Genomic DNA, 21,706 nt, shown 5'->3' on the forward strand with positions numbered 1-21,706 from the left:
GTTGCTTCCAGAGAGGTATAGCTTTATTGGCCAGATTAAGATAACTCAATGTAAAATTTCCTTCTGCCTGAACAGAATATATTTGCTTTGAAATAATGACTGATTAGAACTATGAAGATGCGTTAAAAATCTCAGGGGGATTCCATACAAGGCAAGAACAAACAGGCTAAGATTTCATGCCTACAAAGCAGAGTACTGGTTGGGCACCGATCAAATGCTAAGTGACTTTATATATGCATATATATATATTTTTTTTTAAAGCACAAGAGCATGCGAGTGTTCCCTTTTCAAGGAAAGGCGGGCAGATGGGTTCAATTTGATGATGGGTATTCATTTATCTGCTTGGAAGTAGTTCACAGTGCTAGCTAATCAGAACTATCATTGGTATTTACCTCCAACTGTCAAAGCAGTACACAATTGCACAGCAGACAGCAGTAGAGGAGGTTCAGGTTCTTCACATGGGAATAGAAGAATCCGAGAAGGATGCTGCTTATGAAACTGCAGGATGAAACACCGTACTCCCGTTGGAAGAGATGAAAGGCAGCTTGTACGCTTGTTTATATTACCATTCTAAAATGCATGTTCCTTCCTTCAAATATAAATTAGGTTAGAAGACTAAACTGTAGGAGACGCCAATGAATTTCAGCTCTTTTCTGAGTGCTTAAGCAACTCCATCAATTTTTCATACATTCTTGCTGGCTGCATGAGAACAAGAGAAGAATTTTTCTTGGAGAACATTCAGCCTAATGCTGTTTTATGTGACATCTGAGGAAAACAGCAGAAAACAATCTGAGAAGTCTTCCATAAAGGAAACCAATGAGAAATAGCAGTGAAATGTTTAATGCCTGTAATTTATTGTATACATACTCTGCAAAACTTTTATATGCATTTGGTGTGTGCAAAAGTATACACTTTCTTGACAGCACCAGAAAACAGTTATGCTATGTACGTTTTTAAACCTGATTTGTCACATTGTGTAAAAAGACATTGTGCACAACTGATATCCCCAAAGAAAACCATTGGCTAAAACTAGAAGCACCCTTATTTACACACTAACACTTTAATATTGCATCACACCCACTCACCAAAATAAATAGAAGTACATTCATCACAACTTAAACACCAGTATCTGCATATATTTATTTTCTTTCTGACATGTTTTGGTCTCCAGAAATACGCACGCTATATCTAGAAATATGCATCAGCTACTAGATTATGTTACAAAATGCAAAAAAAATAGAAAATTAGTTTTCCTGGACAATATTTTGGGCTTTACACAAAAATAAATCCAGATTTCCATAGAGATCTCATATACTTCTTGAAAGATTTTTATTTTTTATGCACAGCACAGAGTTGCACAATAAGGCTTCCTGTGATATGCAAAACCCTGGCCTCCAAAAAGACCGCTGTAAAGTGAAACACAGCTCAAATGTAAATACAAGACATTTTCAAAAAGTAGTCATCAATAGAAAGTGCCCTTCATTTGATTTAGCGTTATCAGTAAAGAAGTAGCTATTGTAACTGTGCAATCAAAGCCAGACCTGGAAGGGTTTTATGCAAAGTATGTCACCATTTCACACGATCAAGTTTAAGGATATAGAATCTGAGATAGCAGAAACTGACCAACCTTTTTATACTCCTACATTCATTATCTTTTGACACAATTTAGTATAAAAGGCACATTGTCGAACAGTGAATTAAAATCTAAAAACCAAACCAGAATTTCATTACATACAATTAAATCATTAGCTTAACATCAGATCCTCATAAACCAATATAAGCATTCTTTCAGTTTTTCTTAACTTCAAATTCTGATGCACTTTGGATGAGTACCGAAGTACTCATTAGATTAATAATATTAATCTGGAAATCAGCAAACATATTTTTGGATACAAGGTCCTTCCTAGATGATTTACAAATATGCAGCAAATGCAAACATTAAAACCCAAACATTGTACAAAATTTGAAAAGCATTAGTATCCCATGCCAATTATGAGAAAGTACTTCTTGATTGTAAAATTACAAATGTGTCCTTAAATAATTTTTCATATGAAAAACAAAATTAAGCAATTGTTTTTGTGCGAAGAAAAGTTATTCAGTGTCTTAGGGAGGCTGGCAGAGCAGAGTACATTCCAGTCACCATCTAAAAGACCAATGACAAAGTGCTTTACAGATTAAGAAATTTAACTGTGTACAAAATGATGAAATAATCAGGATTTATTTAACCTATCTTTATCTGAAATGCAGATTTAATTCCAAACTGAACCAATTTTGAATCAATATGGTTCTTTTGCTTCATACAAGACATTTTTTCCAACCAGGCAGGAAATTGCTTGCAACTGATAGAGTTGTCTGGGTTGACAGACCTAGAGCCTTTCTCCAGCTAAAAAGAATAATAATAATAAAAAAGCACAAAACAAACAAAAAAAAAAAGCAAAAAACAAAGACACCACAACAAAAAACAAACCACAACTTGATGATGGTCCCAGAGGTCATTGCCACGTTTGGGTAATTCTAGGAGCTACAACAGGAAATTTCAGATGGTCCCATTAAGCAGAGTGAATACAACACGCTTTTAGACAAGCACTGAGATTACACTATCTTGAATGGTCTCAAGTGTATACACTGAGAACCGATTTGTGTTAGAGAGTTAAAAATACAGAGGAGCAATGATGGTTATCATCTGGGCTCCCTGACAGCTAATACTGAATTAGTTTATAGAATACATCCCAATAGCTTATGTCAGTGTTTTGCTAAGGCAGTGAAATGCTACACCATCAACAGAAAATGTCTTAAAAAGGCAAATTGTTTTTTCTCTCATTAAGAGTCAGATGTGTAAACTTCAGCAGCTTCCAAGATCGTTCCTTATGGGTTGCTGTCTGAACTCTTTCCAGGAAGAACACTTAAACAGCGCTCTGGCAGGAAAGGTTCCTTCACTGTATTTCTACTCAGTGATTTTTCCTTTTTATTTCTTTTTTTTTTTTTTTTCCCCCAACATATGCCCCAAACCCTTTTCATACTTTTCTAAGTACTTCTAGTATTACAACATAGCCTCAGCAGCTAAAGCCGGAGGTCTTTATCAATGAAGTCTTGGAGCTTGAGGCAAAGCTGAGTGGTGATACTGGTGAGCTTTGGAAGGGCAACCATGGGAATCAAAGTAGCTGCAACATCAGGTTTAAGCTTCAGACTCTCAAATACAACCCTTATTGACTTAAATGAAGCCAGTGTTGATAGTAAACAAATTCAGTTACAGTCTTTAAGTGCATAGCTAGAAATAATGTGCAAATATGGGCATTAGGTAACAGAACCAACTCTCCTGACATGCATTTTAGATTTTTGGCTTGATTAAATTACTCAGAAGTACTCACTAGTTAATATGAAGTTATTAATTCTAGAGAGCTGAAAATACTTTGGAAGTGTGCTTTTCAAATAGCAAACCTGATTAGATAAATAACTGCTCCACATTTCAGATCACTGAACACACCTGATGCTTAATGCAAGAAAAAAACACAAGCACTGCACACAACTTGTAAAAGCAGCAGCAGCTGTTAGACAAATGTAAAGATTGACAGGGAAGGAAGGGAACTCCCAAGCATGTGCTTGAGCACAAAAGCACAGGTTACATACAAACACTAGAAATTCCTATTTTCGGGATGTGTATTTATCATACTGAATTTGATTGGCATTGAAATTCCAGACACAGCAAAAGCCAGCCTAACCTTTGGGTTGCAACCATAACTGTGCAATTTTTGCAAGTGATGTGCACTTTCCTGTTCAGAAATAAGAGGGTGCTAGTTTAGTTATTGTTTATGGGTAATCAGAAAGTATAAAGCACTTTATTGCTTTGAACATTTGTGGCAATGGCTGAATTTACACCCAAGCTGCTTCTGTACAGAAGATAATGTTTCAATACTTCGAGGCTCAACTCAGGAGACAAAGCAGGATATAAAGCAGTTTCTCTACATCTCAAAAAAAAATCAGGGAACAAGAATGCTATTCCTTACTTTCAAGTGAATGCAAAATTGGTTTACTTGTATATGGGCCCACACAGTTCCAAGTCAGTGCATAGCTAGTCAATATTTCTGCTGGCATCTTGAACTGATTTAATCAATGGAAATTAATTTTCTTCTACTTAATAATATGCATTAGTGCATTAATTTCTTCATAGAAAAAAATCAACCCTGGCAGTATTAAAAATAAATATCTTATTTAAGTCAAACTAAAGCCTTTATTTTTCAGTTCTTTCATCCCTTTAACATATTCTTTTGCCCTCTAACAAGCAAATGGAAACTGAAGTAGAATAAGAGGAGATGTATGGAGGCAGAGGGTAGCACAAAAATGAAAGAAGTCAACACCGTAAGTCAGTTAACGTGTCCTCAGCTTCTTAGACTGTCTCTTGCGTTTTAATTCTTCCTCTTCCCGTCTCAATTCTTCTAGGTCTTCCTGCACACCGAGTCTCAAGCTGCCAAATAAGTTGAAAGCCTTTACAAACTGCTACTCAAGAAACATGCAATTTGTCTTCTCCCCCAAGAAAAGAAATCCTAAATTACAGCTGATTTGAGCAACAAAGATTTAGATCAGTTCAACAATTTTAAGTTTTCTTCAATTATGGCAAGATTACAGTTTAAGAAGAGAAAAAATATACCCCCAAAAGTCTCATCATTAGAGCAGAATCAAATCTTTTGAGGGAAAATAATTTAAAGTTTTCTTTAAAGAAATGACCATTATGAAAAAAAAAGAAAACAGTTTTGCTAAGAAAGGTCGTTCTTTTTTGACAAGAAGCTGCTGAAACATCCATCAGTTCTTGCCAAAGTAACTCTTACATGCAATTCATATCAGGACTGACTCAGATCAGCTTTTCTGAGGACCGCCTACACCTTTTTCATTGGCAAGACTGAGAGCGGATCCGTCAAACAAGCAATAGATTTTGTGGCAACTTCCTGACTTGAGGCATCTACCTGAATGACACTGCCTTACCCTCAGTCCAACTAGCTGCCTGGACTCTGGGGAGCAAGCAGAGGGAAGAGATGCTGCTGAATAGAGCATGTTCTGGCTATGTCCTTGTGCAGTCCCTTCAACTTTCTAGAAGTCAGTATATTGAAAGAGATACTGAAAACAGTATCTGCGGTCACTGACCTCCTCTTCAATGGATGATGACTGGATAGTCTTGCCGGTGTGATACCAGCAATGGGTGTCGCAGAGCTACTGTTTTGTGATCAGTCCCTGCCTGATTTGCAGGCCTACTCAGAGCATTTGTGCATCCACAGCTCAACGTGAAGCAGCAGATAAGGCAGTTTGCACCAAAATATATCAGGGTCAACTACATGACGATCTGTCATCGTTCAGCTGCTCTGGGGTAACTGCTCCAGAACAGGCTCTAAAAAGGATTTTATGCCTAAACAAGCAGAGGGAAGTCAGTGAATTCCGGAAACTGCAGAATCCAGATTAAGAGAGCAAACAACAAGAATCTGTGCAATCAATCTCTGGCTTGAAGCATCATTTTCCATTTCAGCTTAGAATTTAGTAATTTTAGTGGGCTTGCTTGATTAGAAAAAAGCTCCTCATGTCAATGGTTAAACTTTTAACCAAACTCAGTGAAAAATAGCCAAGGATAGGAAACAGTTACACTGTTTTACTCAAATTCCTCATCTCTTCTTTTATGTTAGCACGTGTAGTTAAAAGTTAGCGAGGTACTAAGCTTTGCAAAACCTCATTCTAGGTCTTCAACGCAGAATTCAGTAAGCAGCAGTATCACTGTAAAATTTCAGTTATTTCTCCATTTAATAGACTACAGCTTTACATGAGCTGCAGCTATTTGTAAGAGTAGGAAGGAATAAGGACACTGACTATAACTTTAAAAAGATGCAAGTTTACAATACTTGAGGCACTCCATGAAAAATATAAAAAACTTAGAACGAAAAAAAAAATGTGACTGTAGATTTCCAGTATTTTCCATTACCTATAAAAAACCTTCCATAACATTTACAAAACTTTGGTAAGGGCACTGCAGACATCTTCTACCAGGCATGGAAAAAAAACCAAAAAGGATCAGTTCTTGAATGCCACGTTTTGTAATAGCTATTTAAGAATTGCACAGGTCTAAAGGCCAAAACCAATAAGAAAGCCTAGTCTTCATTTTTGAAATCGCTGATTACAGACGTGTGTCAGAGCATTCTTTATATATGCATGTGCACACAAACCACAGATGTATATAGATCAAGACACAAATCTTTTTCCAGTCCTCAAAAACTAGCAAAAAAACATGTTTGGGACAAATTGAAGGGTTTGTCATTTCAGTCAGAATTCAAAGTATTTGCAGGAAGACTTTTTGGACTAAGTTGGTAAAATTTCTACTAGCAAAGTTTGCGATGCATTGAATGCATAGAATGAACATACAGAACTTTTTAATGTACCCAGTATTCCACTGGCACTCTGGTTGGCTGAGCTTCATCTTTTACCTAAGCTTTCCTATCAAAAATGTAAAGACTTACTTGCCTCCATTATAAAAAAGCAGCAAATATCCCCATGACTCAGAAAATAAACAAATCTCCCAATTTCTATTTTAATTTAAATCCAAGCATACCTCCTAGCTTCTTCTTTCTGTTGCTCTCTCCAGCTGCTCTCCATATAACGTAAGGCATAATCACTTTCATCTTTATATCTGGAAATTACACATTAGTGTTTAGCACACAGAAAAACACCATCATGTACAGTTCAGTTATGAATTCGCATCCTTTTAGAAAGAAAAATTACCTTGCCACATATGGTTACATTAACAGTTTGAAAGAATCTAACTTAGAAGTCTTTAGAATGCTTGCTTTCTTATACCTTAGTCAGACACGAGGAAAGTATTTAAATAAGCCACAGTCTTCTTTTTCCAACAGTTCCTAGACATACAAATACGCCACCTCAGATCCTCTTAGAGAACTGTTAACACTGTTGCATTTACCAGTTCATATCCAGGCAGCTATGTTCATGAATTCTCAAATACCGACTGCCATAGGAAGCATTTTAACACCTTATGATAGGAAGGAGTTACTATGGATTAGGTAGGAGAGAAGATGAAGAAGCCATGTTGTTCATAAATTATGTCCTGCTTGCATCAAATATTATTGCTCCCCAAATATTATTGCCCCAACATGGCAAGCAGTGTAAAAAGTCAAAATCCCTTCTGCACAGAAGGGGCTCTAATGCTCATTAAATTTCTGCAATGCAAAAAAAAACATTTTTTTTTATCTCAGCACTTCACTTATTTCCAAAGTTTTTATTCATTGAACTATATTCATCTTGTTCTGTTGTTTGCTTTGCAATAGCTTAAAATTTACATTTCTCGTACCTTTTCCGGTCATATCCAAATATCTCCCGAATATGCTTTGATATTTCTTCTTGGGGTTCGCCTTCATCTTCAATGAAATCATCCATTTCAGAGTCGTATTCATCGTCATCATCATCATCATCTATTTGTCTTTTGTAACCAATAGGTGGTCTCCCAATACCTTAATGACAAGGGAATAAAAAAAAAGATGAATTAATATTAACATACCATTACTTTAACAGTACTTCTCCTTGCTGTACTTTGGCATTTTGTTAGCTCTGGGCTTCAACGCAGAAAACTTCTGCCTCAAGCTAATTAGCAATTCTCAAATTCACTGAAAGGAAGTACTTCCGCTGTGCTGTAGAAGATTACTTATCAGTATCATCAACTGCATCCTGAGCAAACAACCAGACAGAAGTCTATGTTCTTGGTCAGGGTTTTCTGGTACTAATTGCTAGAGCCCATACTCCTTGCTCCTGCTCAGAAATAAATTTTTGTAATTACTCATTCAAAAGGTGAATTTCCCCAAGCACTCAACTAAAAGTCACAGGTATGCTGTGTTGTTTCAGTTTTCATGTGCTGCTTTAAGCATCTGTTATTTAAATTATCTTATTTACTAAGTTATTAAAGGCTAAGAATAATTGAACAATGCAGGAAGTGAATCCTTTTATTCTTTTCCTTTAAAACCATCCATATCCCACCATCCATCACAGGTTGCTTAGCTTTCTTTCATCAAGACCTTACAGCCCAGGCACTCCTTTCAAGGAATATGAGAAGGGGTGAAAACAGGAAGTTTCAAAGCAGAAAAAAGTATTCCACTGTTAAATACACTCTTTAAAAGACAAATGTGTTATTTTGTGCAAGTCTTCCTAATTGCATCTACAACTGTCAAAGACCTCCACTGACCTCAACTCAGACTTATCAAAAACATGGAACAAATAACAAAAGTTAAAAAACTTATTTGCTACAGAACTTCATACCTTGTGAACGAAACACGGGTCTATGCCCCTGCAGAGGTCTCATTCCATTTATCTGTCCATTGCTAGGCCTTGTGACTAGGTTTTTAGAAGAAATTGTTTCCGACACAACAGTACACTTAGGCTTTACAGCTGTACCCAAGCCTGGTCGCCCAGGTGCTGGGTTTGGGCTGACTCCTGGCCTTCCTGGTCCTGTTCCCGAGCTGCTGCCTGGGCGCCCAGGTCCCATGCTGGGGCTGACCCCCGGCCTTCCTGGTCCGGTGCCCAAGCCACTGCCTGGCCGCCCAGGTCCCATGCTGGGGCCGACTCCCGGCCTTCCTGGTCCTGTTCCTGTGCCGCTGCCTGGCCGCCCAGGTCCTGTGTTTGTGCTGCTGCCCGGCCTTCCTGGCCCACTGCCCGAGCTGCCGCCTGGCCGTCCCAGTCCAGCACCTGAGCTGCTCCCTGGTCGCCCAAGGGCCACGCCTGAGCTGCCACCCGGCCTTCCAGGTCCCATGCCTGAGCTGCCACTTGGCCTTCCCGGTCCCATGCCTGAGCTGCCACCCGGCCTTCCCGGTCCCATGCCTGAGCTGCTGCCCAGCTGCCGCGGTCCTGGGCTTGAACCACTCCCTGGCCTTCCCGGTCCCACACCAGAATTGCTGCCTGATCGTCCGAGGCCTGCACTTGAACCGCCACCTGGATGCCCAGGTCCTCCTTTTCCTAAGCTGCTGCTGGCTCGCTTTGCATTGGAGTTGACTTCGTGTTGGAGGGCTGCGGCATTTCCCATTTTCGTGTGGGCAGGCCTTTTCAGGCTGGATTCTTTAGCAGCGGGTAGCCTCTGAGCCCCGTTGGCCACTGGTTTAGAGGATTGTACAGGAAAGCTTGAGCCAGACTTTCCTACACCATTGACAGGTAATTTACTATGACTGCTACCAGTAGAGCTTTTTAAGGAACCGTTCTGAGAGGTTTTTACTTTTTCCATTTGACTTGGTCTGGAAGATGATGACCGGGAGTGTTTTTCAGTCAATGCTGGTGCTTTGGATTTCTTATCAGTACCGCTCATAGAAGAAAGGCTGCCTTTTGGAGAGGAATGTTTATCTACTGAGCTTTTGCTAAGTTTTGCATTTCCACATTCTTTCAGAGAAGTCACTTTTTTTGAAGAACCGGATATTCCCGTATTCTTAATCTCCTTCTCATTTTTCTTTTTCTGCATTTCTACTCTCTTATTTTTGCGTTCCAAATACTCCCTCTCTCTCAATTCTTCTGCTGTTCTGGGTCTTTCTTCTATCTTTTTCACTACTTTTATTTCTACCGGTTCATATTGTTTTTTTTCAGCAAGTCTCAGAAGATCTGTAAAGTTTAGAGGTGCTGGTGCACTTTTGGGAGGTGCCTTTGGTTTTAGAGCAGCTTTGGATGGTTTCTCATCATATTCTTCTTGCTCCTGCTCAGATTCTGTTTGAGCACATTCAAGTTGCTCAGCTTCATCTTCTGTTGGATACTCAGCCTCTGGAGCCTGAGCAACATTCTCACAAGTCCTCCTCTTTTTAGACTTCTCTTCAACAGGAACGCCATTATAGCCATAAAAGTTATCCTTCGTTCGTGAGGCCATAGCTCTTGCCTTCCTGTCATGTTTCAGTTCAATACGTCTAGCCAAGAGTTGTTCTTTCTTTCTTTTTTCTTCCAATGCTGTAAAAGAAAATCAGGAGAAAGTTAAGCAAAAGCACTACTTTTTATTTCAGTTTCTTCCCACTGATAAACCATTTAAGACAATAGCTTAAGGATTTCTGGCTAACAGCTATTCGCAACAGACCCGAAAGTGATCCAGGTCTGCCAACAGGGCAGCCTGATCCACCTGAATCAGGTACTTGCATAAACAAAAGTCAACAATTATGCCAACTACTGCTATTACAAAACTGGCTGACATGATTCAACAGAAGCCACTGTCAAATGCTATACAAACTAAGGAGAATTACTGTGTAAAAAGGTACAGGACATATGGGATCTCTGGTGAAAGGGAAGGAGTTCTGAGATTGAGTAAAAGAATTTTGAGTGTACAAAATTTAGTATCATATGTTTAAGTGAAGGTGGGGAAAGGGAGGGATGAATGACTATTGGGGTGTGGGAACAAGAACTGGAAAACAGGCTGAGGTGTAGGAGAGGGAGGGAAGCAGCCAGGCAGATGAGCAAGCTGCAGGTCACTGCATCTGTTCAGCAGTGCCTTGTGCACCATCTCCACAGCCTGCCCTATTTTCCTACTGAACTGTTTTAGCTATTTTCTGCATGAGTACGCTCTTTATCTTAAGTGTCTTGTGTGTGATCTACTGACAAAATTCATGCTGAACTAGCTGGTGAATAAAATGAGATCTGAGGGCTATGTACTAGAGAGACCAATGGCATGGATGGGGGCAAAATACCAGAAAGACCTGGGAAAAGGGGGTTTCCTGAGCATCACTTCCTAGAAACTGGATTGGGCTACTCATGCTGCATTTTATACGGGTTCCTGTAAAGGCACCATGCCCTGCCTATGTTATTTTATTTGTCAATGGCCATGACTGTACACTGTGAGTACAACTGTGTTTCATGCTCAGTCTTGCTTCTGGCTGGACCTGGCAGCAGGGATAAGGAGCTGGCTGGCTTACAACTGGCCCAGGAGAGAAAGACAGTCCTGGGCCACCCTGTCCATCAGACTTGGTTATAATAACAGTGGGAAAAAAAAACATGGCTTAGATAAAGCTTTTGCCACGCCAATTTAAAAATCCGGGCTTTATCAAGAGAGCAGATTAAGGCAACAACATCAAAAACTCTTACCAGGTTTTGACACAAAAACAACATTTCAAAGTAACGTTAACAAAAATTCAGGATGCTTTCCTGAAATCTCTCTCCACCTTAATTACTTCTTGGTCTCCACCAGTAAATGCCAGTGTAGCTGATTAACATTTAAGTCCTTTGGAAAGCATGCAAACATCCCTGGCCCTAACTTTTCCACTGGCTATCCCTCAGCATCAGCAGTTACACGCATGAATTCCAAAAGCAAATGTAAAACCCTATTTGCAAGAGCCCTGAATAGGGTCAAAGTCTCAAAGAGTCAATGAAAGTCTTCCACAGGATATATTTTGGGCTGCTTCAGCAGTTACCTTTTTTTCTTTTTTCTTCTTCCTTCCGTCTGAGAAATGCTTGCACTGCTGCAGACTCGACACCCTTGACTTTTGGAACCTTTTTGGGAGGACCAACAGCCAAACTGTATCTTTTCTGCAAAGAACAAATAAGCATGTCAGAAATGTTGAGGTGTACAATTTTTCTGAAACTGAGGAGTTTAGTAACAGTCTCATGCTTTACTTTAAGTGTAGAGATGCTACAGAATACTAAACACTGGATTTCCAATGAAGCTGACAGAGCACTCAGCTTCAAAAAGAAGAAACAAGGAGCCAGATGTCAGGTAGGAAAACCGAGAGAAACGAGTAAAATGCATCAGACTGAGAAGGAATGCAATAGCTGCATCAGTGATGGAGTAGGATTATTTCAGTTCAGCCTCAGTCTCTGACCAAGCCACAAACAAAAGCAGAGTACAGCCCAGGCTGCCAGTCTGTTCAGTTCGCAGGTCCACGAGGCCCTTCAGCTTTTCCATAGATGCTCATTTCAGTTTCAGGCTGTCTCAGTAAAAATAAGCCAATAAGCTCAAATAAGGGCATTAGCCCAGAAGTAAGCTAGAATTGACTTCACTAGCATAATTAGCAGATTGATCTAAAACCAGTGATACTAGTTTCAGTTCCTGCCACAGTGGTCTTAACTTGGCTCCTTGGCTGCTGTATGCCAAGGAGCTGCAGCACCTCGTGATGCACAGAACAGCTGCCCTGTTACAACACGGGCAGTTTGGCCACGTTGCACTCGGCTGCACTTCTCGCTCGAGATCACCAGCTGAGACCAGGACACGGCTGCCGCTTCTCACCTGGCAGGCACACCACTTGCTGGCTCATTTCGTCCTGAAAAGAAGCAGCAGGTTTTGATATGACGTCCTTTTGCTTGGAAGTAGAAACGATAAGTAGAGCTGTTTGCTTCCAAGAACACCCTATGAAAGCCCTACAGACACAGGGCTGGTGTGGCGAGCCCCACAGACAGGGCTGCACAGCACACCGTGCCTAGGTGCCTGGCAGTGCTGCGCACCTCGGGGCTCTCGGCATCTGAATGGACACAGGATCCGCGCTGTCCCTTTTCTCCTTCTGTTACCTCCCATAAATTGTATTTTTAATCCATACATTAAAGTCCAAGTGCCACCCTTACTGGGAGCTGTAACCAACACTTGCACTAGTGCAGCTGCACCACTCAGACATGCCCTTCCACAGGCATACCGACCACCAGGCTGAGCTTTAGAATGATAAATGGGAAGGAAAAGACTTGGTACATCTCCCCACAAACTGGAGAAGAAAAAGCAACAAGACATACACTCGCCAAGATAAATACGATAGATACCAGTTAAATCTAGAAGCAGGTAGAAAGCAGAATAAATTCAGAAAAGAACTATTTGAGCTTTTATTCCTGTTTATTTTTTGTTTGTTTTGATTTGGTAGCAAGCCGATTATAAGCCCAGACAAGACCTACATGGTAAATTAAGCCTTATGAAGCCTTGTACAGAATTATGAAAGTTAACAAAGACATGAAAATATCTAGCGAAGATAGATACATGATCCAAGTATTTAAAGGACAATAAGCTGGCAAGCAAGTATAGCACAACTTTCTGTAGGTTTCAGTAACATACAATGAAAGCCTTAGGTCTAAACTGATTCATTGAAACAGCACCAACTGAAGAGACACTCGGATTACCCGATGTTACAGTATGTAACGCCATGTATTACCTTGTGTATACAGATACTATGAAGCAAGGTTCAGAGACTTTTAAATGCAGCCAAAACTGGCTCCAAAAAGGGCAGCTGCAATACCAGCTGTCTAGAGGCATCTTTACTAATTTCCAAGGGACTAAAACTCTGAAGCTACAGCATCCTTCTACACATTGCAGTACTGTACCCTGACATCTTTCCTCAGCGCATCAATGAGCTACTACAACCAAACTCGGTTACTGAAACTCCTCTATGCACAAGACCGTTTGCCACAACCTGGGAACTGATTTGGGAAACCCGTATCACTCCAGAAGCTTCAGCTGTGAACAATTTTGGTTACTTTTGATCAAAATCGTTAGAATCAATGATGACAGCTAGGACCAGTTAAAGGATAAGCAGATGGACGGAGCTGGGCCCCTCTTTTTCAAGGGAAGCCGAGTCACTCCCCCTCCCAGCCCCATTTCTTCCATGCTGTTTACCACAAGTATCCTGAAGACCTCACGTTTCAGGAGACCTCAGCTGTACTGCAGTACTTCCTCTCAATTTCTGCTCATGTTACCCTTGACTCTGTGGCCTGAAGTAATCCAGCATGCACAGTCTAAATTGGAACAGATAGAGAGGCAAAGCAATCCCCACATCATCAGGGAAAATCCTTTCTCAAGGAAATCGAAGCAAATCAGTGCCTTTGGAACAACTGAAGGTACTCTGTAGTATACTGATGTTTGGCATAAATCAGTGTTGTACTAAGTTAAACATGGCATGTTTCACAATTGGTAATTTCATTTGGTAAAAGTTGGTTTAATTATTCAACTTGTACAGTTTTTAAATACAACAACGAAAGGATTTTCTAAAACAGTTTTAGGCAGAAGGAGCACTTTTGAAAACTGCTAGACAGCAGGGACTAACGTAGATTGATCTATCCCATTAGGAAGCTTTATAAAGAATTAAAGTGATGGGGAAGCAGTTTTCAGGCTTTGTTTTGCTGCACTACACCCAACAGTCCTACCCAGGAGCAGGTTTGTGAAGCAGCCTGACAGACACGCTGTTTGCTCACTGCCACTAATGTGAGAAATTGTGCAAAATTCAAGATTTGAAGTCTTCCTGGCAGCAGCATTTCTTAATATTGACTAACAGCTGAAACCACAGCTAAGCATTTCATAAATGAGTACAGAAAGCTCTGTACCATGAATCACCACTGCTGTTGACACACGTTGTGCACTTTCAATTAAAAACGCGTACGATAACCTGCTTAAGTTAGTCTTTCTAAAAGCACTGAAACATGCACGTGCTCCACAGTCACCGATAAAATACCCAACTTTTAATGCAAATGAACATGCATCAGACTCCAGGTACAAGTGCCCGACTAAGTCAGGGCACGTCACTATATCAGCAGCCAGGCAGCGGCAGCTGCACTACCTGGCTTTGTTATCACCGAGGTGGTTAAGTAACAGGGAAACAAACATTTAGCCCTAGAAGAGAGCAGGTCAAGCTATCCCAGAACAGCACCCTTCTCAAATTGCAAACAGCAATTAATTCTCCAGGTAGCACCTGCAACAGCTCCCGATTGCTGAGACAAAACGGGCCCTGCTTTATCCAAAGAATAAAGGGAAGGCTGCAGAAAAGCCTTTCTTCAACTGTGTCCCCTCAAGAAATACAGCCTCTTCCCATCAGTGAATGGTACTCCTGGAGGAGCTCTCCTCTGAGGTTTCTTGTTTCCCTTTACCTGTGTGCACCCTGCCATGACTCCCCACCTACCCTGTCAGAACTAGCACCCAGCCAGCGATGCCTGCCTCTGAACCAAGCCCTGCAAGACACAAGTGACAGATCCTGCACCATCCCATTTTGTCGTACAGCGCCTGCACATGCCAGTGGCTCTGCTCCACGCCTGCACAGCTGAGCTGAAGGCAATCCCCACTTGTGCTACTAAGGACAGGCAGCTTGCACAGATTGTCTCACGCATTCTTTACACTGGCAAGTTCAACACAGCCCTTGTGAACACAGCTCAGGTGAAGCCCCCCACACCCATGTTTGCTGCTCCCCGCTGAGCAGTCCGCTCCTGGCCTGCGTTTGGATGGCCACCGCCTCTGCTCTGCGGACCTTAGCTCGCTCTGCAGCTGTTGTCTCCTGGCACGCACACGTCTGTAAAGTGCTTTCCCAACTACCACTATGAACACCGAGTTATGACAGTCAATGGCAGTTACCAAGCATGCTTCAATTTGTATCATTCCCTGCAGGTTGTAACCACCTTTATAAATGCTGAAAGATAAGAGTCAGCTGTTCTCATCTCTCAAAACCCACTTAACAAGGTCACCAATTGTATGAAAAAGTGTAAAAAAAAAAAAAAAGTAAAGTCACTTGAAGATTTTGCAACTGCTGTCACAAGACCTAAGCTGAACCATTAACTGAAAAAAAAAAAACAGTTTTCTTCTGTTGAATATTGCTTCACGCAGGAAGAAGGCATACTTTGTTCTTTCCTTCATGCAGTGTATTGTGGTCCCCATTCATTTATGCAAAAAGAGATTAGGAATAGGAAAAACTCAGAGTTTTACACCTTTTAGTCAGTGTTTGTAAGAGCCTGGAACTTAACCATCAAGTCCAGTTGTTAAATAAAAGCCCTCTTCAACCCCTTGCCAGCTTTACTACAGATCTTGCTGTCCTCGTGGGCGCTGATATAGCGCACGAAGCATTGCCAGGCCCTGTTTTGAGACAGGTTTTAGCCACACGATAAGTGTTTGCAGATCAAACAGGAGCCCGATTCCACAACTGCGACCCGTGCTTCACAGCTACCCTTCCTCTAACTCTCGAAGGGCTCCTCCTGCCTGGAGGCAAGTGTTCAGTAGTTTGTAAATTACAGTGTCATGGGAAAGCTCTGTAACAAGTTCTGGTCCTCTGAACAAACTTCTGGATTCTGCTGTGGTTTTTCTTCCCAAATACTTACAATGGCTGCACTTTTAAGGAAGTTTATTATAAGGAGAGAAATGCAAACCAAGTTTCCATAAGTGCATGTATCTGTCAGTTTTAGTGGAGGTTATTTTGTAAGGATGCATGCTCCTGTGCATCAGTCTGACTTAAAGCCAGACTTCAGCCTGTGCTGACGTGGATGATGAGCTGTTTCAGTTTCACGGCACCTGTCTGTGGTTAAATCTGTTTCAGATTTCAAGTTCTGTCCACTGATACTCCCGCTGTGAAAAGGAACAGTGACCTAGGTGAGGTTGTTTCTAATAAATTATTAATGACTGCAGAATCGAGAAAATAAAAGGATGACTTGGTTCTTAAATATGCTTTGTCTGTTTTTAAGTAACTTATTTCATTTCATACTTTTAGAAGTATCTTCCATGAAGACCTCAAAGTGCTTCACCACATCAATTATGCCCCATAACAGCGTGTACCAATCTCACTGTGAAGAGAGGGGGTGCCCAGGCAGGATTTACATTGAACCGAGTTCAACAGTTGCAACTGGTATCATATCTAATCAAAGCCAGTCCACGCTGCAGGTCTAATGAACCACTGAACATAAGACAACAAGATACACACAATACTGAACCCCCCCCCCCCCCAAATGCTACATGAGAAAAAGAGACATTTTTCAACAACTGATTTAAAGATTATTGGTGACACATCATTAATACACTAGTTTAGATATGTACTGCTCTATTTAGAAACCCAACCTGATGCAATTAATAGGGCCCTGGAAGGTTCATTTCTTTCTAACCTATTTCCACTGGGAGATGAACAAGCAGAGCTGTTTTTACAAGGACATGATGCAATACTATCCCCCTTTTATGATACAGGACTATATTATTTCTTAGGAAGTAGAAGCAATAGAAAAACTCAGCTTACTTACATAACTTGTGTGTTACTCTTTTTCATTACAGTAAGCATGGAATATTTAATTCACTGCACTGTAAAGATTCTTTTAAACTCCTCAAAGGGAAATTCAGGGGATCTGCTGATTAATTAAGGCATCAACATTTCTGGAAAGCCATTAATATTACATACCTGTGAATTCTGTAATTCGTCTGTACAGTATTTTAATCAAAAAATATGTATGGCTATTTATATGCTTTTTACAGGAATGAATTTTATGCATTACTTTTACTCTAGTGGAGTGACTTAGATGTCAACAGATCAAAAAGCCTTCACAGGCCTTCTTTTGAAGCCCAACAGCTGCAGATAATCTCAAATAGTGCCAAGCACAGCTCCACTTTTGCTCGGAGACCAAGGTCATCTGATAGTTAGAAGCTGCACCACTAACATGCAAGAGAGGCAAGAAACCAACCCTGCTTCAGCTATGGATATAATTGCACTCCCTCTGCATGAGTTAATCAGGTAAATCCTAATCCTGCCTTTTCTAAAAGCAGTAACAAAACCCTCCTCACCCATTGCACAACGGGTAGGACTGCCTCCCCTAGCACAATATCTGGGATAGGGAGCATGGCAGATGTTTCATCAATTCATCATCGTAATTCATAACTATGTGACAGGAAAGAGTGGTGCAGCACCTAAGAACTGCAAGTGAAAACTAAAGAGGTTGAAATAAATTTTACTACAATCACCCAAAACCAGCTTTGTGAAACAAACACCTTGTTTTAAAAGTAATAAACCAGACATTTAAATACCTTACCATGTTTACGTAGTTGCTATTTTCCTATTTACGCTACAAATAACATCTCTATGCAGATTCAGAGGCAAACCTGATCAGACTAAATACAAAAGATGTTACAAATGTATACATTTACAAATGTATACAAAATGCATGTAAATGTATCAATTTTATGTATACAAAATATGTTTTATAAGATGTTTTAAAAACACAGCAGGATCTGATGAATTGTGTGTACCTACCATGTGGTTGGTCCACACCAGTGACCGGTCACAACACTGGTGAACATTAACAAAGTTTAAGTAGTGATACAGAGAGTCCAAGACAAACCTCGATCCCTGAGTGTCTGCTTCAGCAGCGTCAGACGTAAAGGCTACACTTTTACTCTTTTTCCCCACCTTTTATGCTAAAAGCCTCTACCTGCGCTCATTTACACTGCTTTAATCACAGAAGCACAGAACTCTGACGCCTGGTTAAAGAACACACAGGCCAAGCGTCTCCCTGGCTGGTGCCTGCCATAGGGCAATATTTGTCACGCACCTGAGCACACGCGGCTTACAGCTTGGTCCTGCCGAAGGAACGAGACCCGGGACGCCAGCGCACCAGAAGGCCCCCGGCCCTTCCTACAGCCAGCACGCGGGTGGTTCGCATCCCCGCCGCCGCGGTACCTCACGTTAAAGAGCGGCCTGCCGGAACGCCTGCCCCACAACCGCACCACAGCGAAGCCGGCAGCCGCTGCAGGCCGCCCCTCAGCACCGACGCCCACCCCAGCACGGCCCCGGCACCTGCCCCGCTCCGGCACGGCCCCCGGGGGGGCCTTCGCCGCCTGTCACCGGCCCCGCGCCCGGTGCCTCGGCCCCCCCGGAGGGAAGGGGACGGGAAGGGAAGGGCCCCCCGGCCCCGGCGCCCGTCCGTGCGCTCACCGGCACGGCGTTGAGGCCCTGCTGCTCCGAGGCCATGACGAGGATGTTGCGGAAATCCATGGCCGGGGCCGGAGCCGAGGCCGCCGCCGCTGCGCTCCCCTCAGCGCCCGCCCCGCCCCGCGCCGTTCGCTTCCGGCCGCCGCCGCCTCCCCCCCTTATGTCGCCTCGCCTCGCGCCGGCGTCACGGCCCGCGCGTCACTTCCGCCCTGACGTGCGCTTCGCCTCAGGAGCAGTGGCTCGGGGCGGGGGGAGCCGGGGCCGTCCCTCAGGCGGTGGTGGGGGCCCGGTGGGGCCGCCCTGGGGAGCGCCGAGGGGCGCGCCCCCCCTTCTCCGAATGACCCCCCTGCCGCCTCGGTTCCTCTAAAAATAAACAAATAAAACAATAAAATTCCTCTGCTCCCGGCTGCTTCTCGTAGAAGCTGTCTTCTTTTAGTTGTGCTCTCTTTCGGCACAAATTCCTCTCTACCGTGACGTGTGCCACCAAGCCCGCAGCTGCCCGAGGCTCCTGCTCTCAGCTCTCCCCTTTCTGTTTCCCCTGCACTGCTGACAGGGAGGAGGTTGGAAATTCTCCGTGCCTCCAACTTTTCATTTCTTCCTCCTCCTGTTGGTCTCAGTGGTGCTCCCACTTGCCTCAATACTATTTTGTAACACCCCGCTTTCAGTTCCTCCAGCTTTTGGCCTTTACCAGTCTCCCTCGTGGCTCTTCCCCACTGTCACTTTACTTTTCCATATCTTAAATTACTTTCTGGGTGTCGCTTTGAGCCCCATAGCAGCTCTGTGTAAAGACACCCAGTGCCACCCTAAGCGGAGAGAGGAACGGGATGATTTGCCCCAGTGAGGCACTGCAGTGCTCAGCTCGTTGCTTTTGTATTTCCTGAGCCAGAGGAGGTCTGGAGCTGCTCCTGCAGGGCCTGCTCTGGTGGCTCTGTGTGGGGTCCATGCCCCTCATCTCCCACTGCCTTTGCTTTGCCTCAGTCCTGGTTTAACCCCTCACCCTGGAAGAACATCTTTCTTCTCTCCCCCCTTTTTTTTTGACCCCAGTAAGAAACAGGCTGCGCTGCCTTTTTAATTGACTCAGACCTAGATTACATCTTCTGGTTTCCGCCCTCCTTATTTTATTGCTCTCTTTAAATTTTCATCTTAAGTATTGCTTTGGTTTAAGACCTTCTAGTCTGTCCTTCCTTAGAGGCAATGGTTTACCAATGTTTCTCACTTTTTCAGCACTCTGTTTTCCCCTGTGACGCTGTCAAGAAGGTTACGATGCCATATTCGTGTGATCTTATCTGCCACCTCATCGCTGCTCTGGTGCTTCTTAAATCAGAATTTCCCTGCTCCGTCTTGAATTTCTTGTATCTCCACTGCTCCCTTCCTTGAGAGGCCTCTTAGTGTGACTCAGATTCCTGTATAACAACAACAGTATTGACAGAGTGATGATTGTTACTCTTGGGCTTTTTTATTTGCTTACTTTGGTCTGTGTTGGAGTTGGCAGGAATACTTGGCTAAATGCAGTCGTCATTCTGCTGACTGTAATCCTGAGGGCGAGCGGAGGAAATCTCTCCCTGCCTCTAAAAGAGGACTTTTGAGCAAGTCAGGGGATGGCACTGCACATGTTTGCCATGTGCCACTTTTTGGAAACCTTTAACCACAGTCGTTACCTTTTCCTGTATATGACAATACTGTGGTACCACACATCCTATGGCAGAGGAGATTTGCATCTACACTATTACCAATGGGAGACGTAACATCACTGTGTATGTGTATGCAGCAGGCACTTTATAGGGTGGTAACGAATGATTCAGCTGTGTTGGGATTCCCGCATTGCACCCATGGTATAAATGGCAACAAAAATAAAATCTAGCACGTTATGCATCAGCGCGATGCCTTGTGCTCCAGTCTCTTCTTCTGGCAGATGTGCAACAATGAATGGGAACCTCAGTGCCGTGTATGCCTATAGCTTTGTCCTTGCAATATCTTAAATCACTTCCCCAGTTGTACTTGCTCTTCCATCATCTTTTCATACACTCACAATGTGACAATCTTATCCCGACTTAGTTGGCCAGGATTCCCAAAAACAGCTAGTCTGTCAGCGACAGTGAAGGAACAATTTATGTGTTTTTAAGCCAAACTGATATTTTTGCTAAAGAAAAAAGGAGAAAATGTTTCTTCCTCTTTTTGTAACTGTCTGATCTGTCTGATTCTGTGCATGCTTAGTCTCAAATTTCCTTTGCAAGAATTGTAAAATTCCGTGAATGTAGACCTGCCTCATCCAGAAAACCAAAATAACCTCTCTCAAATGTCCCCCAACCTGTAATTTCTGCCTCTGAAAAAGTTCAGACTGATTTACTGTTTTTTTTTTTTTTTTGTACAACACTTTTTCAAGCTACAGCTTGGTTAAATTTTATTTTTATTAAACATCATCACGTTAGGAAATCACTTAGAACTGGTTTGAAAACACTTAGAAAATATCAGACAGTATTCCACCAGAAACATGCCTTTGTTGCAAGTTTTTTAATCAGCTGTATTCAACAACAGTTTTGCTCACCATGCACACTTCAGGCATGTGACTAATCCTATTAACTTCAAGTGTGTTTAAGTGTTCAGAGGATTAGAGTCTTAATTACAGGCCATCTGCAGAGGTCAAATATCAAAGACTGTTCTGAGCCTGAGTTTTAGCATCTTCAGAATGAGTAATATTTGTGAGTTATTCTTTCCCCGTTTCATCCATTATCCTTTCTGCAGTAAGTTTAATGGGTGTTCCAATAAAGCTTTTATTAAATAAACCGGATCACCCTAATGTCCAGCAGACAGGTCTCTAGATCATAAGCCTTTTAGATGTTAGCAGAGCTGGCTGTATGTGCTCAAACGAAGCCTAGGACTTGGAAAACACAGGTTTGAACAAATAGAGTTTGCATAGCATGGTGCCAGCCTGCATTATAGCTGCTTTGGATTTAAATTATTGACTACTAAGATTTTTTCCTAATGACATATTAAACAGAAATGGAAAGCAAGAGCCTTGATAATTAGCTGGTATTCACAATGTATAATTTAGACATCTAACTTAGGTGTCTAAATTATGACAT

General features: G+C 42.2%; 1 protein-coding gene across 1 annotated transcript; it reads right to left on the bottom strand.

Annotated features, from left to right (window-relative positions):
* Window positions 1-832: 832 nt before the first annotated feature.
* On the bottom strand, window positions 833-18,802 carry SPTY2D1 (SPT2 chromatin protein domain containing 1). Its single transcript, XM_048053466.2, has 6 exons — window positions 18,627-18,802; window positions 11,403-11,517; window positions 8,296-9,954; window positions 7,337-7,496; window positions 6,584-6,661; window positions 833-4,462 (listed from the first exon to the last, which is right to left on the bottom strand). Exons 1-6 carry the CDS (start codon window positions 18,684-18,686, stop codon window positions 4,366-4,368), a joined length of 2,169 nt encoding a protein of 722 aa, XP_047909423.2. The 5' UTR covers window positions 18,687-18,802; the 3' UTR covers window positions 833-4,365.
* Between the last annotated feature and the right edge of the window lie 2,904 nt (window positions 18,803-21,706).

Source organism: Anser cygnoides, chromosome 5 (assembly GCF_040182565.1).
Source record: "Anser cygnoides isolate HZ-2024a breed goose chromosome 5, Taihu_goose_T2T_genome, whole genome shotgun sequence".
NCBI classification, from domain to species: Eukaryota; Metazoa; Chordata; class Aves; order Anseriformes; family Anatidae; genus Anser; species Anser cygnoides.

Excerpts from the sequence above, each read along its gene's own strand:
- SPTY2D1 (XM_048053466.2), bottom strand. The coding sequence starts at position 18,686 with ATGGATTTCCGCAACATCCTCGTCATGGCCTCGGAGCAGCAGGGCCTC. Across the intron at positions 11,518-18,626 it reads AGGGCCTCAACGCCGTGCCG|AAAAGATACAGTTTGGCTGT; the intron begins GTGAGCGCACGG and ends TGTTCTTTGCAG. Across the intron at positions 9,955-11,402 it reads AGAAGAAAAAAGAAAAAAAG|CATTGGAAGAAAAAAGAAAG; the intron begins GTAACTGCTGAA and ends TTTCTTTTACAG.